Source organism: Panthera tigris, chromosome D1, assembly GCF_018350195.1.
Source record: "Panthera tigris isolate Pti1 chromosome D1, P.tigris_Pti1_mat1.1, whole genome shotgun sequence".
Taxonomy (NCBI): Eukaryota; Metazoa; Chordata; class Mammalia; order Carnivora; family Felidae; genus Panthera; species Panthera tigris.
In genome coordinates, this window is record NC_056669.1 from 73,461,750 (window position 1) to 73,485,833 (window position 24,084).

General features: G+C 44.0%; 1 protein-coding gene across 1 annotated transcript in view; it reads right to left on the reverse strand.

Annotated features, from left to right (window-relative positions):
- The window catches only part of SERGEF (secretion regulating guanine nucleotide exchange factor), a 233,742-nt gene that overhangs the window by 198,661 nt on the left and 10,997 nt on the right, over positions 1-24,084 (reverse strand). Inside the window, 4 exon segments of the mRNA XM_042957769.1 lie at positions 11,606-11,764; positions 16,151-16,213; positions 18,965-19,078; positions 23,594-23,654. Of these exon segments, the coding sequence (XP_042813703.1) occupies positions 11,606-11,764; positions 16,151-16,213; positions 18,965-19,078; positions 23,594-23,654 (397 nt within the window).

Consider the following 24,084-nt stretch of genomic DNA (forward strand, 5'->3'; position numbering starts at 1 on the left):
AAACCGAACCCTCTGCCTGGGACCTTTGAGCCCTTCCCAGAACCATCTGGTGAACTCGCAGCATGACTGTGTCCCCATCCACTGTGGACAGAAAGGGAAACCAAGGACCCAAGGCAAGGCCTTGGAGACACACAGGGTCAAAGCTGGCCCTGAGACCGTAGGGCACCAGACATCACTGTCAGCCTCAGGGAGCTGAGGCTCGCTGCCCTGGGCTCCTCCAAGAAGGCAGGAAGAGGGCAGGGCCCCAGGCTGGGTCTCCCAAGCACAGCCACTGAAATGGCACAGCTTCCCCATCCAAAAACTGCAGCTGTCCCATGCAATTCACACTCGCTGAGCCTCTCCTCTATGCCAGGCGAGACCCAGAGGTGAATAAAACAGAACAAGTCCCTCACCCAGGAGGGTCACGTTTGCTGAGAAGATACTGACAACAAGTAAACAAATAAAGATACCATGGTTTCAGGCAGTGAAAACTGCTACAGTGCAAAATAAGGCAGGGCAGGGAGAAGAGTGTGCTGAGAAGATGGTGGTGGCTACTTCTGATGGGCCGCTATGCGAGGTGGCGATGGGCAGAAAGTGCCCAAGTGCGACAGTAGCTTCATGGGGACCAGAGATGAGCACTCTTGGCAGAGGAACTGCTGGAGCACAGGCACAGAGACTCGGCCTCCCCTCAGCCTCCACCGAACCTGCCCAGGACTGCCTGCCCTTCACTGCTTCTAAGGCCTCCTCCCCAGTAGCCCACCACCATGACTCCCCGACTCCCGGGATGAGAGAACAACATTTGCTCCTCCCTGCCCTGAAGCTTGAGTCGCCTGCCACATTTCCAGCACACTTTGAAAGGAGGCAGCACGATGCAATGAAATGAATCGGACTTTTGACACCACACAGAGCTTGGCTGAAGTGTCCGTTTTGCTTAACTGTCTGTGTTACTTTGGACAAGCCACTCAGCCTCCCTGAGCCTCAATTTCCTCACCTGCAAGGCAAGGGAAGTGAAGCCTACCTCACAGAGTTATGAGGAGTATGTAAGCAGCAGCACCTGGCAGAGCAACTAGCACACGGTAAGTGCTTGGCAAAGATTGGTCCCCTGCCCTACCTGACCCCCTTGGAAATTAAAACAATTTTTTTTGTTCAACCAATCGTGTCAACTCGTGTCTTACTGCACCTACCTATCTGTTGGGTGTGGAGGCTGTGAGATGACCCTTGAGGAAGATGCCATCACGGCACAGCCTATGGAAGGGCCCTGGCCCAGAGAACTGGGCCAACAGGCAGGAGAAGACAACAGACACTACCCTTACTGCACGTGCAAGGATGAAAATCACCAGGACCAGACACTCAAAGAAACCAAGATCAAGTCGGACACTTCACTGCTGTCCTCTTCCCTTCCCACCTCTGGCTCACTGGCCCAGGGCCCAGGCCCTTGTCTCCTGGCTCTCCTGGGGGGCAGCCAGCTAGAGGCCAAACCAATCTCAGTTCTCCTCACAAGCAAGGAGACAATCAGGTATTAACCCACAGCAAGACCTTAGGTAACCTCTTCTCTCTTTGGGCCTGAGCTTTCTCATCCATAAAAAGAGGGCCTGGGTGACCTCTAGGTCAGATCTGACCTTGCTAATTCTCACTCTGGATGCTGGCCCTACTCACCTCATCTCAAGGCTGTCTGCCTGCCCACTGCTGCCATCTGGTGGCCCTGTAGGCCCAGCTGCACTTGGCTTTGGCCAGGCCGTCCGGCATGCCCCTTATTCGAATGATCCTGCTTCAAAGGGTGGATCTTGCTTCTGCTTCAGCTGGACACACTCTACACTTCTATGGACCACAGATCAATGGGTATTCATTGCCAAACATAAAAACCAAAAATAACACCAGAACTTCATCTCTCTAGCAGAGATGACACCACTGTAGCTGAGAACCTGACCTCCCTGCCCAGAGAGAGGAAGGAACTGCCCAAGGTTGCACAGATCAGCCATAATTCCACTTAACCACAATGCTTAGGGCTGATGGGCACCCTGGAAACCAAAAATAAAGCCAGCCCAGGGCCAAGGAAACAAAGCCTTTCAAAGTTGGGAAACAAACTGTCAGGATTCCTTGCAAACCTCAAGAAATGGTAAGATCAGGCATGGGAACATGTGAGCACTGCCTGAAATGATGCACTGGAAATAACAAACTGGAGGTACCCGGGGCATCTATCTCCTAACCTTGGAGGGCATCATTCATGCAGACACCTGCAGGCCTTCCATAAGCCAGCCTCCAAGTCACCACCACAGCACAGATCCCAATCGAGGCAGAAACCAGAAAACAAGGAAGACACACTGGTGCAGCACGACGTGTTTGCACGTGCTTCTCCCACCAGACATGAACTCCTTGGGGTAGAGTTATATCTTCTCTTCTCTATATCCAGGCCTCTCAACACCTGGCCAGAGCAGCTTGGTAAAGTATATCCAGGCAGATCTCTCAGGTTCCTGCACAGTCGTCGGAACTGTCTACGTTTTTTGGACTCATGTGACCACACTCTTGGCTCTTGTCTGCAGCCTTCTCCTAAACTCTATAGTGCAGACCCTGAAAAAAACATACTGTGTGACTTTAAATAGGTCACTTGCCTTTTCTTGCCTGTATCATATCATAACTGCAACATAATAGGGGTTCTACCAGATGACCTTCAGAGTCCTTTTAATACTAAAATTCTAGAATTTGAAACCAAATCAGGGCAAATCAAGGCAATTCTCCTGAAGAGCAGATAGCACAGTGGGAAAGAGGAATCAAACAATGCTTCCCTCTAGTGGTGTAATGCTGTCACTACACCCTCTCAGCTCCAAGCCCTATCAACAAAGTATATTCAATCCCCGCCTCGACTTTGAACAGGAAAAAATCAGCTCGCTCTCAGTGCAGAGGAGCAGCAAAGAAAGCAAGGCCACCAGGAACCAATGAGGCCCTGAGCCAATCCAGGACAGTGGAGAAATCCCCATCTTTCAGAACAAGCATATCTTGAAGCTCAAAGGACCTTTTGTGACCTCCAACATCCCTCTTCAGATGAGGAAACCAAGGCTCAGGGATGTTCAGAAGGGACTTGTCCGAGGTCACAAAGCTGACTCATGACTAAGCCAAAAATAGATCTCTGCGTTCCTGCCTCCTTCTATAGTCTCTTGCTTCACCTCCATGCCTCCCAAGTGAAGCCCATGGAAGTGACTTGTCAAGGACATACACCCAGGAAAGGGCGGTGAAGGGGCTAGTTCCCTGCACAGACAGGCAAGAAATTTTATTCAATTAACCTTAACATTCAATCAGACTTAATCAGACTGCAAACTATTTAGCATAAAAATATAAATGAAAATAAAAGCCTCACATAATCTCACCATCAGAGAAAATTCTCGTTGTTTCCTTCTAGTTTTTCCTATGCAAACATTCTTTACAAAAAAAAATAGAAGTTATAATGAAGTAACTTATTGTAAACTACTCTTCACTTACTATATAATGAGTATATTCTTCTGTCATTAAATATCCTTCTAAAGCATTCTATTTAACAGCTATCTATTCTAACATATGGTTGTATCATCATTTATTTTAACTGATCCCCCTACAATCCCTCTTTGTGTCCACACATTTGTTGTCATTATAAATCAGGCTGCAATGAATGGCATTATACTTAATCTCCCAACAGCTCCATAATTATTTCTTTAGGCCAGTTTTATATGAATATGGGATAGAATTTCAGAGCCATAATGGTCCTTAGAGATCACTACATCCACAACTTCCTATTGCCCAGATAGGAAGAAAGGGACCAGGGGGGTTTGTGTCTTGCCAGAGGACAAAAAGAAAGCAACAGAACCAAGTCCCAAACTCTCCACCCATTAAAATGTGACTCTCCCAAAGGATGTCGCACCCTTCTCTGACCACCCTCCCCCACACTGACCTCTCCTTCCCTCGAAACCCTAGAGCTTTCAGTGTCTTGGCCACTCTTCTGACTCTTTGCCACACTCTTTTTTATTCTTCTACTAAGTATTTCATTTGTTCATCCAACCACAAGCTTCCTGAAGTATTTTATATTCCCCTGTATTCTATAGCATAGTGCTAAACATTTTTTTTTCAGTTTATTTATTTACCTTGAGAAAGAGAGAAAAAACTCAGGAGGGGCAGAGAAAGAGAGAATCCCAAGCAGGCTCCACACTGCCAGCACAGAGCCCAATGGAGGGCTCGAACCCACGAAGTTCAAGTTCATGACCTGAGCCAAATTCCAGTCAGACTGACTGAGCCACCCAGGCGCCCCTGTAGCACAGTGCTATATACATATAAGTAAGCATTCCACAAATAACTACTGAAGGATCAAGGATAACTAAGAATTTCCTTCCTTATTGTTTAGAAGAATCAAAAATTGGAGAAAGATGCTAATGAGTAAGAGCATTCTGAGATACATACTTGGAATCAGAATAGCAGGCTTAGGGACCAGATTCAAGTTTTAGCTCTGCCAGTCTAGTAGACCAAGGAAAGGCAGCTAACCAATTAGGGACTTGTCTGTGACACAAGGATAACACCCATGTTGCCACTTCACATGAGAAAACGGATACAAAAGCGCTATATAATGATAAAAGTGGTCCGTAAGAACTATGACTGGGCACCTGGGTGGCTCAGTCACTAAGCATGTGACTTCAGCTCAGGTCATGATCCCACAGTTCGTGAGTTCGAGCCCCGCTTTGGGTGAGTTTGAGTCCCACTTCCAGGGAGCACGAGCCCCGCTTCAGGTAAAACGTGAACCCCAGAGAAGCCCCACTTCTCTCTCTCTCTGCCCCTTGTGGGATTCTCTCTCTGTGTCCCTCACTAGTGCCCTCTCTCTCTCTCAAAAAATCAGTTTTCTTGAAACAACTTCATGTACAGAAGGAACTGCTATTCCTGGGTTGATTAGCAAAGCCATCCACATCTCCTCATCATCTCTGGAAAGAATATGACAAGGTGGAAAGAGCACCGGATCGAGAGCTTTGGGATCTGAGTTCTGCCCTACCTCCTTCATGCCCTTCCCCTCATCAGTCCTCAGTTTCCCCATCTCTAAGCTGAAGGAGTTGGGCCTGATGAGCTCTAACTTCCCATCCATTCATTCTAAGGATTCTAGGATTAAAAACTAATGACTTTAATAAGAAGCAAAAACTATTCATTTCAAAATAGTCCTTTGGGCTCGGTTTGACTTTCAGCCATTGTGTTTTCAGAGTTCTAAAGCATAAACATCATGAATTCCAAAGCATCTGCTTTAAATAGAGCCCATGAGGTCAGAATCTCCTGAGCTCAGTTGAGGTTTCACGACACATGGTCCCAAAGAAGATGGAGTAATATACACTGTCACCCTACTCTAGAAAGGATCTTGGCCCCAAAACAGAAAAATCAGCATTAGATATATTTATAAACTCAAAAAAAAAAAAATTGTGTGAATCAATGGCTGGGCTTGGATTTCACTAATGCTTAGACATCAAATACAATAAAATATTTCTTGGCCAGTGACACTTGAAGAAAGGAGAGTGGCTAAGAGTTGGTCCCTTCCATGTGTGCCATGCAGTTCTCCACTTTAAAGAAACAAAAGAATAAAACATATCTCAATTAAAAGGATATAACCAAGAACCAGGAGCACTGTGATGGGAGGGGGGAAAATTCACTGAAAAGTAGAATCAGGTTGCCAGCTTAAATGCTGCCATAAAGTCACCTTCTCTCTTCTTTCAGTTTTCCCATCTGCAAGGTAAGGAGATGTCTTCTTCCATCTCGGATTCTCTAAAACCTCCAACTCTCTAGGACTTTCTTTGGTGACACTGAAGAAAGTGAAGAATGTCAAGAATCGTATGTGGGCTCACTTTCTCAGTCTATAGCCTTTGTGAGACCACAGGCTACTTTGGGATACTGCGTGGCTCAGGGAAAGCTTCCAGCATGAGGGAAGCAACCAGATTCCAGACACTCTGACCAATCCCACATTAAGGTCTGAATCTTGTGTAAATCATTCCCCTTGAGATTCTAATAAATCACCAGCAACCAGGGGCGCCTGGGTGGCGCAGTCGGTTAAGCGTCCGACTTCAGCCAGGTCACGATCTCGCGGTCCGTGAGTTCGAGCCCCGCGTCAGGCTCTGGGCTGATGGCTCGGAGCCTGGAGCCTGTTTCCGATTCTGTGTCTCCCTCTCTCTCTCTGCCCCTACCCTGTTCATGCTCTGTCTCTCTGTCCCAAAAATAAATAAAAAACGTTGAAAAAAAAATTAAAAAAAAAAAAAAATCACCAGCAACCAGCACTTAGCATTTGTAAGCATTGATCTTTCCGCACTCTCCAGGAGAGTCCTGAATCAACCTGTTACCTGTGCAGAGACATCCACATCAGTCCCACAGAGACTTCTGCTGGAAGGTGAAGATATGGGGCATGTGACCTCCAGAGAGCTCCAGAGCTTTCAAGAGCAGAGGAAACTAATGTGTACTGAACCGACACATGAGCCCAGTCCCCATGGATACTGGAAGATTTAAGACATCATCTCATTTAATCCTCACACAAGGTCAGCAATATTTCCCCATTTCCTGATGAGAAAATAAGCTCATTTTTTCATCTGCCCAACATTACTGAGTACCAAACTCATATGTGCCAATTACTCTGCCAAGCACTGGGGATATAATGCTGAGCAAAACCAATTGTAGTTCCTGCCCTTATAGAGCTCACAGTCTAAGGGGAGGAGGAATCTACAAAAAACAGCACACAGGAGAGGTTGTAGTGCTATGAGACAGATAAAAGGAAAAAGTGATTAGTCAGGGAGAGCAAGGGAAGGCCTCCCTAGGGAGGAAATGACCAAGCTGAGATCTGAGAAGAAAAGGATATAACTAAGTCAAAATGAAGAAGGGGCATAGGAATAAGTGTGCCAAATAGAGGGAACATGAGGTGCAAAGGCACTATGGTGGGAAATACATGATGCATTCAAGATACCAGGGAAAGGCCACAGTGGAGACTGGTTGGCTAGCCAGAGCTGGCATGGTATGACACAGGGCTAGCGAGGCAGGCAGAAGGCAGACCACATGGGGCCTCGCGGGACCACTAAGGAGTGTGTTTTCATCATAAGAACATTGGGAAGCCACTGGAACGTGAAACGATGGGTTTGTAAAGACCTTCCAACCGAGGTGTAGAGAACAGATTGGGGGGAAGGGAGCGAGTGTAGGAGGATGAAGACGTCAGAGGCCACTGCAGGATCCAGGCAAGAGGTTTCAGGGGCCTGACCTACGGTGGTGGCCACAAAGGTGGAGGGAGGCGGGGCTGCCCACCACCACGCACTCACGAAGGGGGCAAAGCTGAGACTCAGAAACCTAGGCCCGTCTGACTTCAAAGTCCACGTTGCTTTCTACCTTGCCATTTATTCATTCATTCAGCAATTTAGCTACTAACCATCTACTATGTGCCAGGCCTATGCCAGGTGCTAGGGACACAGCCACAAGCAAAACAGACACGGCTCTCACAGGGTGGACAGTCTAGGCATTACAAGAACACAGATGGATATGTATGATTACAAATTGGGATGAGTAGCATGAAGGAACAATAGTGTGATCAGAGATTTTCACAGAAAAACTACCTGGGCGGCCACAAAGATAGATCTTCCTAACTCTTCCTGACGAAACAGCCACTTGCCAGCTATGTGTAAGTGAAAGACTTTAGGAACCTTTCCCTCTCAGAGCTGGGCACTGAGCATCGCCTCTCTGGGCAGCGCAGAAGCCCTCGGGGAAAGCTGGTATGTCTCAAGCCCTGCACAGACTCTGTTGACAAGGAAGTCTTTCTAAAAGTCTTGCTTATTCCTTAATATACTCACATATCCCAGTTTCAGGCACCCCTCACTTAGTTAGGTATGTACAGAAGGTTACAATTACTGGGGATCTTTCACACAGATTCATTCATTTGAACCTCACAGCAGCCCCATGTAGAATGCAGGCAGGTTTTAACACACTGCGTGAGAGATGAGGAAATAGAGGCCTAGAAAGGTGAAGGTCGCCAAGCTAGGAAGGCACCCAGATCTGCCACCCAAATCTTACTAGAAGCACCTCGGGCCGGGAAATCATGACTCTCGGATGAGACAGCTGCAGGTCACTGGGCCTGGATAAAGACACCCAGGAGTCCCACGAAGTTCCTGAGAACAATGATCAGGGATATTAAGCAGCTTAGGAAAGGTTTCTAGAATGCAGCTCCTCCAGCCTGAGACACAGGTATCCTTGCCAACTTTCCCAGATTAGAACAGGTTCTCTTGGACTCTTTCCAAGTGCCTCTGACTAACAGAGAAAAGTATTTTTCCATCGCAAACACTGCAGGCAGGCACCAGTCTTCTGAAGGGGGAGGGCAGAGACTGCATCCCAGATTCCCATACAGACAAGCTCTAAAGTTATCCTGATAGCATGTGAACTGCCCTAGCTAAGCACCTACCACCAGGGATGTGTGTGAGTCCTGGGCACCATATCTCAATCTTGGCGAGAATAACATTCGGGGCCAGGTATTTCTTTGTTGTGGGGTGTTGCCCTTGCATTGCAGGATGTTCAGCAGCATCCCTGACCTCTACCAACTAGATGCCAGCAGCACCCCTCAGTTGTGACAACCAACTATGTTTCCAGATATTGCAAACATTCCCTGGGGCACAAAATCGCCTATGGTTGAGTGTCATTGGTCTAGGGACCATGGAGATGGGGAAAAGCAGAGTCCGCTTCTCTGTCTGCTGTCCTAACCCACCCCATCCCATCCCATCTCATCTCACTGGACAGATATATGGCCAGTGTGCATAGATCCTTCTTTTAATCAGGATCACACAACCAATGCCTTCCAGAATTAGACCGAGAGCAGCCCTGTGCTGATGTGGCCTGCCAGCAGGTCCCAAGAGCAATTCACCACTGGCGCTTGTACAACTACAGTCAAGTAACTCCTTGTTCCACTAATGAGCTGCTTCTGACCCTGTGAGCAAATCTTGTTCCCATTAATATGAGCAGCTGAGTCTGATTAAACCAGGAGCCCTGGGTGTTTCTTCTCAATGACACTGGGCCAGAGCAAAAGCTTCTACTGCCACTAGAAGGAGTGCAAAATTGGCATCTATTTGGTAGAGGTCAGGGATGCTGCTGAACATCCTGCAATGCAAGGGCAACACCCCAATTGGGAGCAGGAGACTCCCATTTACCCAAATTCAATACAAGAGCCAGGACACTCAGACAGACCAGCTTACGACCATTCTTGGACTAAGGGGAAAGTGACAGAGTATACACACAAGAGATCTGAATTAACAAGCTAATTAAACAGCTGAAACATTACCAAAAAATCTTGCTGTCAAGTGGAGGTGGAGATGTGAAGCTGAGCTCCAGAGCAGCTGGGGTGACTCAAACAGTGTTAGGGCCTTGGGTTCCAACCTCCCACCGGGAGGGCTGGGCTTTAGCCCAGAAGCGGAAATCAGTATCAGTTACAATGCTACAAAGTTAGCACCCAAGAAGCAGCATCTTTGTGTCTTTCATTGGTCAACTACATAACTGGTTAAGGGGTTTACTGACGAACTCAACCAAACTCACTGCCATTTGGTAGTAAGTGTATTTCATTGCACCGTAGTTCTTTCAAAACTGACTAACCATGAAACAGCCACCTGTTAACACACAATTACTCACACTACTGCTACCTTCTATGGCACTCCTGCGCACTGTCTTAGCTCCACTGTTGCATATCTCCTACCGTAATGTACCGAAGCTGGATAACAGGTCTCTCTCCCTTAATGGACAAGGGGCTCCTTGAGGGCAGGATTTAGATATACTACAAGGTATGGTACATAAACAGATCCTCACCATCGTATGATGGATGGACAGATGGAGGGTAAGGTCTTCCATGTCTGTATTCTTAGACTTAGGCCTGTCTACACATTTTATGGAGGGTACAGCCCAGTTCTTTTCTCCTGTTTCTCCCACACTCACCACATTGCTCAATAGGTTCCCAATAAACAATAACTGATTTGGTTGGAGTCATGAATGCAAAGAGAACCAGTGACACCAAGGAAAGAGAGATCAGAAATCCTAGCTGTCCACCCTGACTCATATGCATTTGAATATTTACTCTCTTTCAACTAGAAAGTGAAGATACAGAAGTGAACAAGACTAATAATGGTGCCGCCCCTCACAGAACTCAGTGTCTGGGGTAATAGACAAATATTAACAATTATACAAATAAACAACTACTATGCTTTAAGAAAACTTTGTGTAGGGGCACCTGGGTGGCTCAGTCCATGAAGCGTCCGACTTTGGCTCAGGTCATGATCTCACGCTTCGTGAGTTCAAGCCCCGTGTCAGGCTCTGTGCTGACAGCTCGGAGCCTGGAGCCTACTTCAGACTCTGTCTCCCTCTCTGTCCGTCCCTCCCCAGCTCACGCTCTGTCTCTCTCTCTCACACACACACAAATAAATGAACATTTTTAAAAATTTAAAAAAAAAGAAAGAAGAAAGAAAGAAGACTTTGTGTAGACAGTCCCAGTCTTCAAGCAGTCTGAACCTCTTTGAGGAAAGTCATGATTTTTCCCCTTTAGAGCAGCCTCTGAAGTGGTCAGTATGGAAAGTTTATTTTACACCTTTGTTACACAGGCCTCTGTTCCAAAATGGTCATAAAATTTTTTAAAAGACCAATTAAAAGCATCGTCAATATGAACACTCACAAGCGTATGCGTGTTCACATGTGTAGTATGTGGGACTTCCCAAGGATAACTGAAGCTCACCTGAGCACCTACACAAACCAGAAAGCAATGCAGTAACTAACAGTCACTAGGTAGGTATTTGGGAGCCTAGAGATCTGCGTGTAGCTAAAAAGCAGGCCAAAGGCAGCCAAAGGGACTCCTGAGAACCCCTGAAGTTCAAGAGACTTTGACATGATAATAGATCTTGAGAATCACAAACTGCCGGTCTGAGAAACCCTACCAAAGTCAGCAGGAGCTGTGGGAAGGCAGGGAAGAAGAGAGGTCACAAAACAACAACCCCAGAGAACAAAATCAGCAATGTGGAGACCACAAAAGGAGAACTGCCCCACAGAGAAGACAAGAAAGAAATGGAGACTCAAGAGAAGATAAAGATGCCAACAGCTGGATGGCATGGCACCATAAGGGAACAGCTGATGTCCGAACCAAAGGTTTGTTAGGGTTAATGGAAATTTAAATCAAAATATCATGCCAGCCGTAATTCAAAATAATGCTCCTGCCTCAATCTTGAAATACCAATCTTCAAGTTTCTGAAACCTTTAATTTAGACTCAGGTGGAAATGCAAGTAAAGTCATCTCTTCAGCTATGACAAGGCAAAGACTCCCCACCTCCCCAACAACCTGGACAAATTTCTGGGAACGTCTGCTGCAACAGGTTCCTTCTCAAAACCTCAAGGAATTCATAGGACCAGAAAGAGTTCATCTAACCTAGCCTTGCCTTTTTGGGTGCAGCCCTTTGATCCAGAGAGGAAAAGCTCCATATCTGGCTGACCACAGACCTCGATCCCAGATCCTCCCCATCCCAGGCCTTAAAGCTTTTCGTTGTCAAAACCTACCTACTTAGCCCTGAGCATTCATAGCTGTTTAGACAGCTGTCCCCTCCCGCCAAAACTGCTCTCACCAACCACAAATTCTCTGCTGCTCTCTCACCTGTCTGAGCAACCAGGTGTGTCCACCCACTCCAGACAGAAGTGACCTTTTCATTCTGAAAACAATGTGCTTCTATTTTCTGGGGCAGAGGAAGGAAAGCAGCCAAGGAAGCCAGTTGCCCGTGCTTGTTGCTTCCCCAAACATACAGCTCTCCTGCATCTTAAACAAACAGAAGGGGAACAAAAGAGGTGAAGGAACATTAGTTCAAAATGATGGAAAATAACACAATCTGAAAAAAGAAAGTGGCTAAAAGAAGTTGTATTATTCTTATGCTACAACGGGGCCTACAGAAAGCAGGATACAAAATTCACGTACGGCATTTTAACGTAGAAGATTGTTTTTAATTCTATAAATAGGAAACGAGGCCAAATGTTCTTCCTAGTCTGTCAAGGAATAGGAACGTATGAGTTTATTTTTTCATTAATTCATTCAGCAAATATTTCTTGAACATCTACCCTAAGAAAAACATGTTTCTCCATTTTCTACATTTTTTTAAATGTATGCTTGTATTACCTGTGGTTAGGAAAAATATGTATTAACTTTTTTAAATAACAGGTTAAAAGATACATTATTTAAGCTTAAACTTTTCAGACCTGGGAGGATTTCTCTACACACCCTGTCCAGCAGAAAACATCATGCTGCTGCCTGCCTTCTGTGCAGCACCATAATTCACTGGAACCTCATAGTCCTCCTGAGGTATAAGCAGCAATGCGACTGACTGACAATGCGAATTAACAGAAAGACAGCAAATTCAGAGTCAAGTGATGCTGGCTTCTATTCCTGGACCTGCTAACTAGCTACTGACCTTGGGCAAATCACTTCCTAAGCCTTAGTTTCACCAGCTGAAAATCAGAGGGGAGGGCGGTTGGCCTGGAAGGGCAGGCTGTGTAATTGATGATACCAGCCACAAGAGAGACTTGTGGGCCACAGTGGCAAGCTAGAGGACACATGCTAGTCTACGAGGCATTCACGTTCTAAACCATTTTTAACTGGAAGCCACACCAAATGGAGCCATAAACTACAAAATTTGGCCCAAGAACCTATACTTTGTGACTCTTTGAATGGTCTCTAAGAGCTTTTGCAACCAACCCTAACATTCTAAGTTTCTACACTCTACTCTGTAGCACACAGCACGCACATGTAGCTACTGAACACATGAAATGTGGACAGTCCAAATTGAGAAGTGTTGTAAAACCAAAAAAGTACAACAAATTACGAAGGCTTAGCACACAAAAAAAGGGGGGTTGGTGCCTGGGTGGCTCAGTGGGTTAAGCACTCGACTCTTGATTTCAGCTCAGGTTATGATCTCACAGTTTGTGAGATCGAGCCCTGCATCAAGCTCTGCACTGATAGTGCAGAGCCTACTTGGGATTTGCTCTCTCCCTCTCTCTCTGCCCCTCCTCCACGCGCTCTTTCTCATGCACGCGCTCCCTCTCCCTCTCAAAATAAATAAACATTGGGAAAAAAAAAAAAGAATGTAGCTCCTTAATAAAATTCATATTGATTACTGGTTTAAACAATATTGTGGATATACTGGGTCAAATAAAATATATTATTAAAATTAATTTACCTGCTTTTTACTTTTTGAAATGGCGCACACATTATATTTTCTATTAGATAGCATTCTTCTAGAAGATAAATTAATCAAGGGTTGGAGATGTTAAATGACTTTCAAGATCACATGGCTAATAACGAGTCAAGTGGAAGCGGAAACCAAGCCCTCTGTTTCCACTGCATTTTGTGACCTTCCAAAAAAGTTTTCCAGTGCTGCTTGCCATAGGGCAGTCTGGTAGAAAGCCAAACAGTATAATGAAAAAGACATCAGACCAAGATTCAGGGTTCAAGTTCCAGAGCTATTATTCAATCTTTTTTTTTTTAAGTTTATATATTTTGAGAGAGAGAGAAAGAGAGAGAGAGAGAACGAGAGAATGAGTGGGGGAGGGGCAGAGAGTGAGGAAAAGAGAATCCCAAGCAGGCCCTGCACTGTGTGTGCAGAGTCCAATATAGGGCTTGAACCCACAAACTGTGAGATCATGACCTGAGCTGAAAACCAAGACGTTTAAACCGACTGAGCCACCCAGACGCCCCTCAATAGCTCTTTGATACTGGGTGCATCACTTCACTTTCTGGGCCTCTGTTTCATCAGGTCTAAAATGAGGGAGTGTAAACCAGTGGAGCCATTTTGTCACCCAGATGACCTTGCAGCACTGACATTCTGCAGTTCTATGATGTGAATCTGGTCTATTTCATACCCTGAGAGAGGGCAACCTCCCTGGACTTCACCAGAGTGTACAAAGTATGAAGATCCCTTATGAGGACCCCCTCAGCCAGTCTCAACCCATTTAATGGACTGGTTAGCTACCAAGATGCCACTCATAGTGCGCCTGTGTCTGTAATAAGCCTTCATTTATCTTAGTAAGTCTAAACCAGCTTTTTTGCAAAGACAAACTGTCTTCCACATGCGGATCATCACACTGTTGCATCAGCAGGCAAAATTAAATTCTCCTGCAATGCCAAATAATTATATAATCCACCACAACTCCAGAGAAAAGGTCTAAAGAGCAATGAGCAAAATCCAGTGTGTGACAGCTCGAACTAGACCAGGAAAAAGAGATATTAATCTTGATCATTTTTAACCCACTTTTAAAATATCAAAAACCAATTTCCTTTCTGAATGTACTAAAAATCACTAAATTATACGCTTTAAAGAGACAAATTTTATGTATGAATTACATCTCAATAAAATAAAAATTCAACATCCGTTTTAGAAACACAATAAAAGTGTTCCACATGTGAAATAATAATTTCACTGATCATAAGATTTTCTAAGAAACTGTTAGCAAGCAATTAGAGAATCTCTAAGTTTACATAATACTTGCCATCAAATTAATCAGGACAGATTAGAAACATCTCTTAGTATACTCTTATTCTCAGAAAAGAATGCCTTGCTGGGGCGTCTGGGTGACTCAGTCAGTGGAGTGTCCGACTCTTGATTTCAGCTCAGGTCATGATCTCTCAGTTCATGGGATAGAGTCCCACATTGGGCTACACACGGATAGTGTGGAGCCTGCTTGGGATTCTCTCTCTCTGTCCCTACCCTGCTCATGCCATCTCTCTCTCAAAATAAATAAATAAACATTAAAAAAAAGAAAAGAAAAGAATGCCTTCCTCAACCCTCACTGACTATAGGGCATGAACTAGTCACTTCTCACTCTGGGGCCTGCAGTCCTTCCTCTATAGAAGGAGAGGTGGGGCCAGATGCCCAGGGGAGTCCTTTATAGTTGGCATTCACTTCAACTCAACACTTTCAACATATATGTAAGTCTACCTATTATGAGACATAGGCTAAAAGTAGATTTTTCTTTTGTTGGTTGGCTATTTTGAATTTGTTAAATCACCAGTTATCTGTAGTTTAGAATGTATAATGTATTTAAACTCTCACACCATGGTTCTTGTATTTTGGAAACTGTAGCAGCTTCTCAATTGGACTGCATTAGAAATTTGATGTTGAAGAATGCACGTCACTGTTAATTTACACGTACTGTGTACACACCTTAATTTCCACATAAAACGCTGAAAATACTAAGTGTGAAAGTCATTCCCCTTTGCTTAAAAAATGCCCTGCATTCAGCTCCATGTGAGAAGTCTTATCAAAATAAATCTCTCAGACCTCTTGTCTCAGTCTACTGGTAGGGATCAGGGCAATCTTGGCTTTGAAAGAAAACCTTTGGAAGAGGTCACCTTCACTTCCAAGAATATGTTGCATCGCCAATGGGAAGTTTGTACTGTATTGGTGGGGGGGTGTCAAATGGATGAAAGGATGCATAGTCAAAAAGAGAGATATAGTGTGAGAGAGTAAAACAGATTAGACAGAGATGGAGGGATCAAAGAGACGAAACAGACTAGAAACACATAAAAATACAAAATAGGTTAGAAAAATACATAAAAATACAAATAAATTAGAGAATTATGTGCATAACTCAATTTAGAAAGATATACAGACACATAGATTAGATAGAAAGATACAAAGATGAAAGGTAAATAAAAATGGAGACACGTAGATAAATAAAGAATAGATGAATACAGACAGAGCAGACAGGTAGATAAATAGACTAGAAGATAGAGGTGGATAAAACAGGTTAATCTGAGAGCAAACATCTAGAGAAAATACACAGTTGAATTAGACACCAAAATGGATCTGATGGATAAGATAACAATGTGATATATAAACTAACTATTGGCTGTGTGATTTGGCAATCACAATTACCCTCAGAGGAAGATATTATCCCTACTGTACAGCTGAGAGGAAAGGAAGTGAGCCGGTATTTCCTTCATGTATTTTCATCTTTACTTCTCACAACTATCCAGAGTATTTTGATAGATAAGACAACAGTCTCCGAAGGTAAAGAAACTTCCTAAGATAAGACCAGGGGTGGCAGCAGAATTCTGACTCAGCTCTTCCCTCCGTGTCCAACATCCACCACACGAGGCAGAAATGGTGCAGAACTCTGAATGGCATGTTAGACTAAAACAGCTGGTACGAACCCGTCAATGAAGCTGAGTGATCTGAGCCAGCAAGAACACAGGTTGCTTTAGAATTCTCCAGGCCTACAAAAAAAAAAAAAAAAATCTTTTGAAATCACATTCACAACAGAACAAACTGGGCAGAGAAGGAGCTCAGGCAGCACCACCAGGGCCCAGGAGAAACTTGCAGCCAGAGCAGGCTGGTCTAAATTGGTGGCGCTGACCAAGAACACGAATGACATGGTGGGGAGACTAGTTACCTACCAAGGGATTGAACAAATAAGTGTACTGGAGATAAAGAAGCCAGATTTCTCACTAGCAGAGAGAAGAGGAAAGGTACAGACATAAAAAGGTGGAAGGCTAGAATCGACCATGGGATAGTGGATTGTCTTAGAGAAATCATTGTAAACCATCATAGCTCCTGGTAGAAGCAGACAAATAGACACGGGTGTACATATGTGTAAATATGTGTGTGCACATGTCTATCTCCTAGCTCTGTCCATCAGCAGGCCTAGAAGCAACAAGATCTCATACATTCAGCTGCCATCACATGCAGGCAAACCCAAAACTCCAAAGAACACACAGGCAGAACTAAGAATTTGAACCTGCTTTGCAAATCCAGCACTTTTTCTCCCTTAATTATACTGTCTTCACTGACAAGTTATAATCCCAACCAACTCTGCTAGAAACTGTGGTCACTGGGTCTAACATGCAGAGAAATACAGTCTATTCTGCAACTCTTTTCTGACACTTTTTACGTTTATTTATTTTTGAGAGAGAGACAGACAAAGCACGAGCGGGGAGGGGCAGAAAGAGAGGGAGACACAGAATCCAAAGCAGGCTCCAGGCTCTGAGCTGTCAGCACAGAGCCTGGCACAGGCCTCAAACTCACGAGCCGTGAGATCATGACCTGAGCTGAAGTCGGATGCTTAACCAACTGAGCCACCCAAGGTGCCCCAGTCTTTTCTGACACTTCTGTTTAATTAACTAGTGTCTTAATAAAATGCCCTTCACACCTTCAAGTACCCTGTAGAATGAGAAAGGGACAAAACAGGTGTTTCCAACACATTCATCAGAGAGGAAGCAAGAGGCCTTGTGGTCAGGCAAGGAAAGGACACCCAGGGCTGCAGCTCCAGAAGCAGTGGCAAGTAAGTAAAGATGGAGGAATAAAAAGGGAAAGACTGAGGGCAGGAAGTTCACGATCTATTCTAATGTCTCATCATAAAACTCCCCCAATCAACTTGGAACGTAAGCTGTGTCCTAATCAGAACCCAAACAAGTCATTTAAATCAAATAAAAGCATTTCTGATTTCTTCCAGTTACAAGTCCTATGCTGAAAGAGAAAGTAGACACAGTTCCTACCCTGAAAAAGCTCAGTCTTTGGCATGTGGGAAAACATATAAACAATTCATAATAATGCAGTACACTGTGCTATCCAGGCATGTGAAGAAAATGCAATGGTGTCAGAAGAGGGAAGACTCTTCACTGAGAAAGCTGTATCTGAGCTATGCTTTGAAAAATGATCACAACAGAATAAAGATTACCAGAAGGAACAGGAAGGAAAAGACATTTCAGACAGGGTTAACAGCTTACCCATAGACACAGAGGAATGAGAAAGCAGGAAATGCCCAGGGAGCAGTGAATACCTAGATGAGGCAGGAAAAAATGTCTGGGAAGTATGAGTTTATTTTATGAATGCTTTCAAGGTCATGTGAGTTGGACTGCCTATCTAGCACCCAGTGCCCCCTTCTCCTTCTCTAAGAGTACCCTCCCCAACTCCACCACTGGGCTTCAGGGTGACCAATCTCACCGCCAGCTGAACAGGAGAGACTCCAGGACTTAGGAAAATCAGAACGACCCCAACACCTTGTGCATCACTCCCACCATGGCTTTCCCTTCCCTTCTTTCCCCACTTCCTATCCCACCCTCAAAAATTCCTCCTTTGCTCTCACCTAGAGGAGAGTAGAGGTTTCCTGTGCAAGTTTTTCCTACAGCCAACACTCAGAAGACTGGGCCACAAAGTAAGAGAGCAAGAAAGGAAGAAGAGGAGATACAGACATGGTGCTATATACAGAGAAAGAGAGGGGCCCACAGAGAGAGCACAGAGCAGAGGGAGAGGTGAGCAGAGAGAGAAGCCGAAAGAGGCTGGGCCCCAGAGTGAAAAACAGGAGAGAAAGCCTACAGGCTAAATGACCAACACAGACACACCAACAGACCCATGGGCATAGTGCTCACTACCTACTCATGTGCCCATGTACAGAGATTTCCCTAGAGTAACACTCCTGGCCCCTCTCTCTACCTCCTCACTCACTCCTGCTCTCCTTTTGGGAAAGAGGAACTGGACATGTGAGGCACAGTCCTTCTAGGTTCTCCCTTTGGGATGTGCCTACCTGCAGAGAGGGTGCCTCCTCATGTGCTCCCAGCCATGCAGTGAGCTTAGCGGGGCTGACACCATGCAGCTGCTACAGTGCCCGGTGAGTAAATCCAATCTGGGATTCAGAATCTAGAGGCTCACTATTGCTACACATTATCTCCAAACACCTAAGTCATGTCTTCCAACCTAACTACTAACAGTTCTAGTGCTACTATTCTGGTCTCCACTTAACTGACTCGCATCTATCTCTCAACGGGCTGCAAACTCTGGCATCGAGGAAGGGTACTTTTACTGGGTTTGCAAAAAGTCTAACAAGACTAACAGACCAGCCAACACAGAGACTTAAGACAGAGGAACTAAGAAACAGCAAAAGCAAAATTCCATTTACCCATTTCCTGCCTGTGTGTGTCACTATTTCTTGACAAAGAATAAATATAGGACTCAAGAAATAAGGGCCTTACCTGTCACTCTGCTTGGCTCCTTTGCTGTCAAAAACAATGGGAGAGTCTGCCCAGGGCATAACCGCCGTCCAGATGATGCCAAACCAGTTCCCCACTGGAACACAATGCCACTTGCTTCCCAATGGAACAGAGGAGGAAATGAAGAAAATGCTTAATGGGATTACTACCAGATTGCTTTTTGAGCCTCGCTGTCACGGGAGATTCTCAATTCATTCTCATTAACATGCCTAGTAGGGACAGGCTCAGGGCTTCAAGGGGCCCTATGGCTTGGTTATCACCAAGCCAATCACAAGTCCAATCTTCAGGGCAATTTAAGACCATTCAAGAAAATTCCCACATACTAAAACTCCCTCCAAAAAATTCCAGGACATATGGCTCTTTCAGAGTCAAATTACTAGAACAACACCTTATTCATGACTAACCTGAAAGGACAACTCAAACTCCAGACCAAGCAGGAAAGAACCCTGATGATTATCAAGTCCATTCCTCACATTTAATAGGTGAGAAAATTGAGGTCTGGAAGAGAGGATGTGATCTGCCCAAGGTCATCCTTGGGAGCTAGTAGCAGAGAAAATACTAGGACTCAGCTCTCCTAACACCTAATGCAGTGTCTTTTCCACTACACCAAGATAAATTCAATGACTCCTAATTACCAAATAAATACATATTTATGACTGCAAGATAGCTTCTTAATAGTCACTACTTCAGTGGAATGGCCTTTTATTTCCCTATCCACTGAATCTAATTCATGTGCCCATGTTCTGAACCTCATACCAATGTGTAGATGACATTTCATATATTTAATCTACAGTCAGATGTGTGTAACTAGGATCCGTCACCCAACAGCACATTAAGGTTCTACTCCTCTCAACGTATCCTGCAAACAGTCCTTTAGGCTGTAAACAGACAAGTCTGCTTTGTGAAACATAAGTGATGATGACTGAGCACAATGTGAGCAAAACACAATACTCAAATAATACAGGGGCACCTGGGTGGCTCAGTCAGTTAATCGTCTGACTTCGGCTCAGGTCATGATCTCACAGTTCTTGGGTTTGAGCTCCACATCGGGCTCTGTGCTGACAGCTCAGAGCCTGGAGCCAGCTTTGCATTCTGGGTCTCCTTCTCTTTCTGCCCCTCCCCCGCTCACACTCTGTCTCTCTCCTCAAAATAAATAAACATTAAAAAAAACACAATTGTTGAATACAAAATTTACCATCTCTTCCACAAATAAATTGCAAAAGGGTAAAAAAGGGAGCAAAATGAATCTTGAGATATCTGATATAGGATTAATAATCAGAATATATACAGAACTCTTAAAACTCAACAACAACAGGGGCACCTGGGTGGCTTAGTCCGTTAAGCGTCTGACTCTTGAGCTCAGCTCAGGTCTTGATCTCAGGTCATGAGTTCAAGCCCTGCATTGGGCTCCACACTGGGCATGAAGCCTACTTAAAAAAAAAAAAAAAAAAAAAAAAAAAACCCTCAACAACAAAAACCTGATTCCAAAAATGAGCAAAGGACTCGAATAGACATTTCTCCAAAGAAAATATACAAATGGTGAAATGCAGATATGAAAAGATGCTCAACATCACTAATTATAAGAGAAATGCAAAACAAAACCACAATGAGGTACCATTTCACATTCATTAGGATGACTACTATTTAAAAAAAAAAAAAAAAAGTAACAAATGTTGGCAAGGATGTGAAGTTATTTGGAACCCTTGTGTGCTACTGGCAGAAATTAAAACGGTATGGCCATTGTGGAAAAGGGTATGGCAGTTCCTCAAAAAAATGAAAATAGAATTACTATATGATCCAGCAATTCTACTTCTGGGTATATATCCTAAAGAACCAAAAGCAGGATGTCAACGTGATATTTGTACACCCACATTCATAGCAGCAGTATTCACAATAGCTAAAACATGGCAGCCACACAAGCGTCTGTCAACCGGTGAATGGATAAGCAAAATGTGACATATCCAAGTAATGGAATATTATTCAGCCTTAAAAAGGGAGAAAATTCTGACACATGCTACAAAATAGACAGACCTCGAGGACATTATGCTAAGTGAAATGAGCCACAAAAAGACAAATACTACACAATTCCACTTATGTGAGGTACCTGTATGAGTGGTCAAAATCACAGGGTCAGAAAGTAGAATGGTGGTTGCCAGGGGCTGGGGGAAAGGGGGGATGGAGAGTTATTGTTTAGTGGATATCATTTCAGTTTCACAAGATAAAAAAAGTTCTGGAGATACACGGTGGTAATGGCTGCACAGTAACGTGAATGTACTTAACATCACTCAACCGTACATTTAAAATGGCTAAGACAGTAACTTGTGTTATGTATATTTTATCATAATAAAAAAATTAAGAGGAATAAATATATATTTTTTAAAAGAGATACCTGACATACATATCCACCAACTGCAGTGTAGAGACATAATTCAAACCCTGATTTAAACAAACTTAAAAAAAATATATTTTTGAGACAGTCAAGAAAACGTAAACGCTGGATACTTGATCAAATTACAGATTTATTGTTAGTTTTCTTGTAGGTATGATGATGGTATTTTGTTAATGTTTTCGATAGAGTCCTTATCATTTAGAGATGCCTGCAGAAATATTTACAGATTAAATGGGAGAGGAGGATTTACAATTAAGTTAATCAAACGCATAATGGAAACCGTACTGCTTTGTAACTGGACAGAAATGTATACGTAAGACTAGCAATCACAGAAAGTTGGTAGGAAAGGGGGAATTAAACCATTAATAGGCCATTCTCCAGTCCCACTAATTTCTAAGAGGAGAAGCTGCTTATAAGATGTAATCACTACCATACAATTCAGCAATCACACTCCTGGGCATTTATCCAGAGAAATGAAAATTTATGTTTGCATAAAAACTTGCCCACAATGTTTATAGCTTTATACTTAATAGCCAGAACCTAGAAACAACCAGATGTCCCTCAATGGGTGAATGGTGAAAGAAACTGTGTTGTTGTGGACTAAGTTGTGCCCCCAAAAATTCATATGTTGAGGCCCTAATCTACAGTGTGACTGTATTTGGAGCAGTCCGTAAGAAGGTAATAAAGGTTAAATGGGTCATAAGAGTGAGGCCTTAATCTGACAGAACTGGTGTCTTTATGAAGAAGAAGAGACACCAGACGTCTCCCTCTCTGCATGAGCGCACAGAGGAAATGTCCTGTAAGGACATAGCAAGAAGGCAGCCATCTACAAGTCAGGAAGAGAGGCCTCACCAGAGACCAACCTCATGGCATCTGGATCGCAGACTTGTAGCCTCTGTAACTGTGAGAAAATTCCTGTTGTTTAAGCCACCCAGTCTGTGGTATATCGTTATGGCAGCCTGAGATGACTAATTCAGTGGTACATCTATACCATAATATACTACTACTTAGCAATAAAAAGGAACAAATTATTGATACTCACAACTTGGATGACTCTCCAGGGAATCATGCTGAGCAAAAATAGCCAACCCTAAAGAATTATATATTGTATGATATCATTTATATAATGTTCTTGCCAGGAGCTAAGAAGGGGTGAGGGTAAGTAGAAAGTGGATGTATAATAGACGCATAAAAGTGTATAAAAGCCATATAAAAGAGTGTATAACAATGGGTATTATAAAAGGGCCACAGGCAGGATGGCTGTGGCAATGAACTGTTTGTGTCCTGACCGTATCAAGGCTGGCTGGGCTGTTGCACTACAGTTTCACAAAATGTTACCATTGAGAGAAACTGGGAAAATAGTGCATGAGATGTATTTTATTTCTTACAACTGCATGTAAATCTGCAAATATCTCAAAATAATAGGGTTAAGAAAAATTTTACTATATGAGCAACATTAAGCCCCAGACGACACCAGTACAGCGCTGCACCAGACTCTTCCTCCCCTCCTCCACCTTCCCCAGGCCACGACTGGATGCATCCACACTTGAGCCTCAGCTGCCACAGCCAGTTAGGGCTGCACTTCACCCCACGAGAGTGGGAGCAGAAAAATGGGCCTGGGGAAGAAAAAAGGGCCACTGCTCTTCTGCAGATGACCACCTCTCTCCACTTGCCACCTTCAAACCTCACACACACTGTCAGCCCTACGTCCCTCACCACCCTCTCACAGTACAGGAGACAAGCTCATTTGAAGCTTTTAAACTAATAAACATTAAAATGCACTAGGCAAGCAGTGGAGTTCACAGCAAAGAATGTGGGCCTTGGAAACTACACCACCTCAGATTCTGTTCCCAGCTCTACCTTTTACTACCTTACCCCCTGTGTAACCTTAGACAAGCACTTCAGCCTCTTCGGACCTCAGTTTCCTCACATGTAAAAATGTAACTCACATCACTGCAGGGTTGTGAGGATTAAATAAGGTATTAATTAAATCAAGAGAACCTAGCATCATGCCTAGAACATAATAAAGAGCTAGAAAACTTCATTTCTTTCCACCCTACCTGCTAAAGATTTCCCACATGACTTTGGCCTTATGTCCTCTCCTTTTAATCAGAAATGCAGCACAGCAGGACATTCTGAATTACTCCTTAAAGTTTGTTTGCTGTAAAGCGCTGCTTCTCCTAGTGATGTCCCTATTTTGAAAATAAAAGCAAAATGATCACCTGTAGCAGCTAAAGCATGCCTCAGTCCAGCAGCAATGCAAACAACCTTCTCTTTCAGGAGCTGTGAAAACAAAGAAAAGGGCTGAGGTCTTAGAATCACCCATCTGCAAAATGCTTTGGAATTTATGCCCTGACACAATGCAGCACAGCCCTCATTACATGTCTGATTGGTTTAGAGTCCCCAACTCCCAACATTTCCATCCCTCCATACTTCTGTATGTATCCCTAAAAGGAAAAATCTCTTAAAAATAATATATCACAATGTGTCTCAGGGCCGCAAGGGACCTTCAAAGTCATCCAGTCCAGGAGTTGGCAAATGTTTCCAATAAAGACCAGATAGTAAATACTTTAGACTTTGCAGGCCATATGGTTTATGTCATAGTACTCTACTCTGCCACTGTAGCATACAAGCAGCCACAGACAATACATGAATGAATGGGCATGGCTACATTCCAATGAAGATTTATTTACCAAGGGTTCTAGCTGGACGA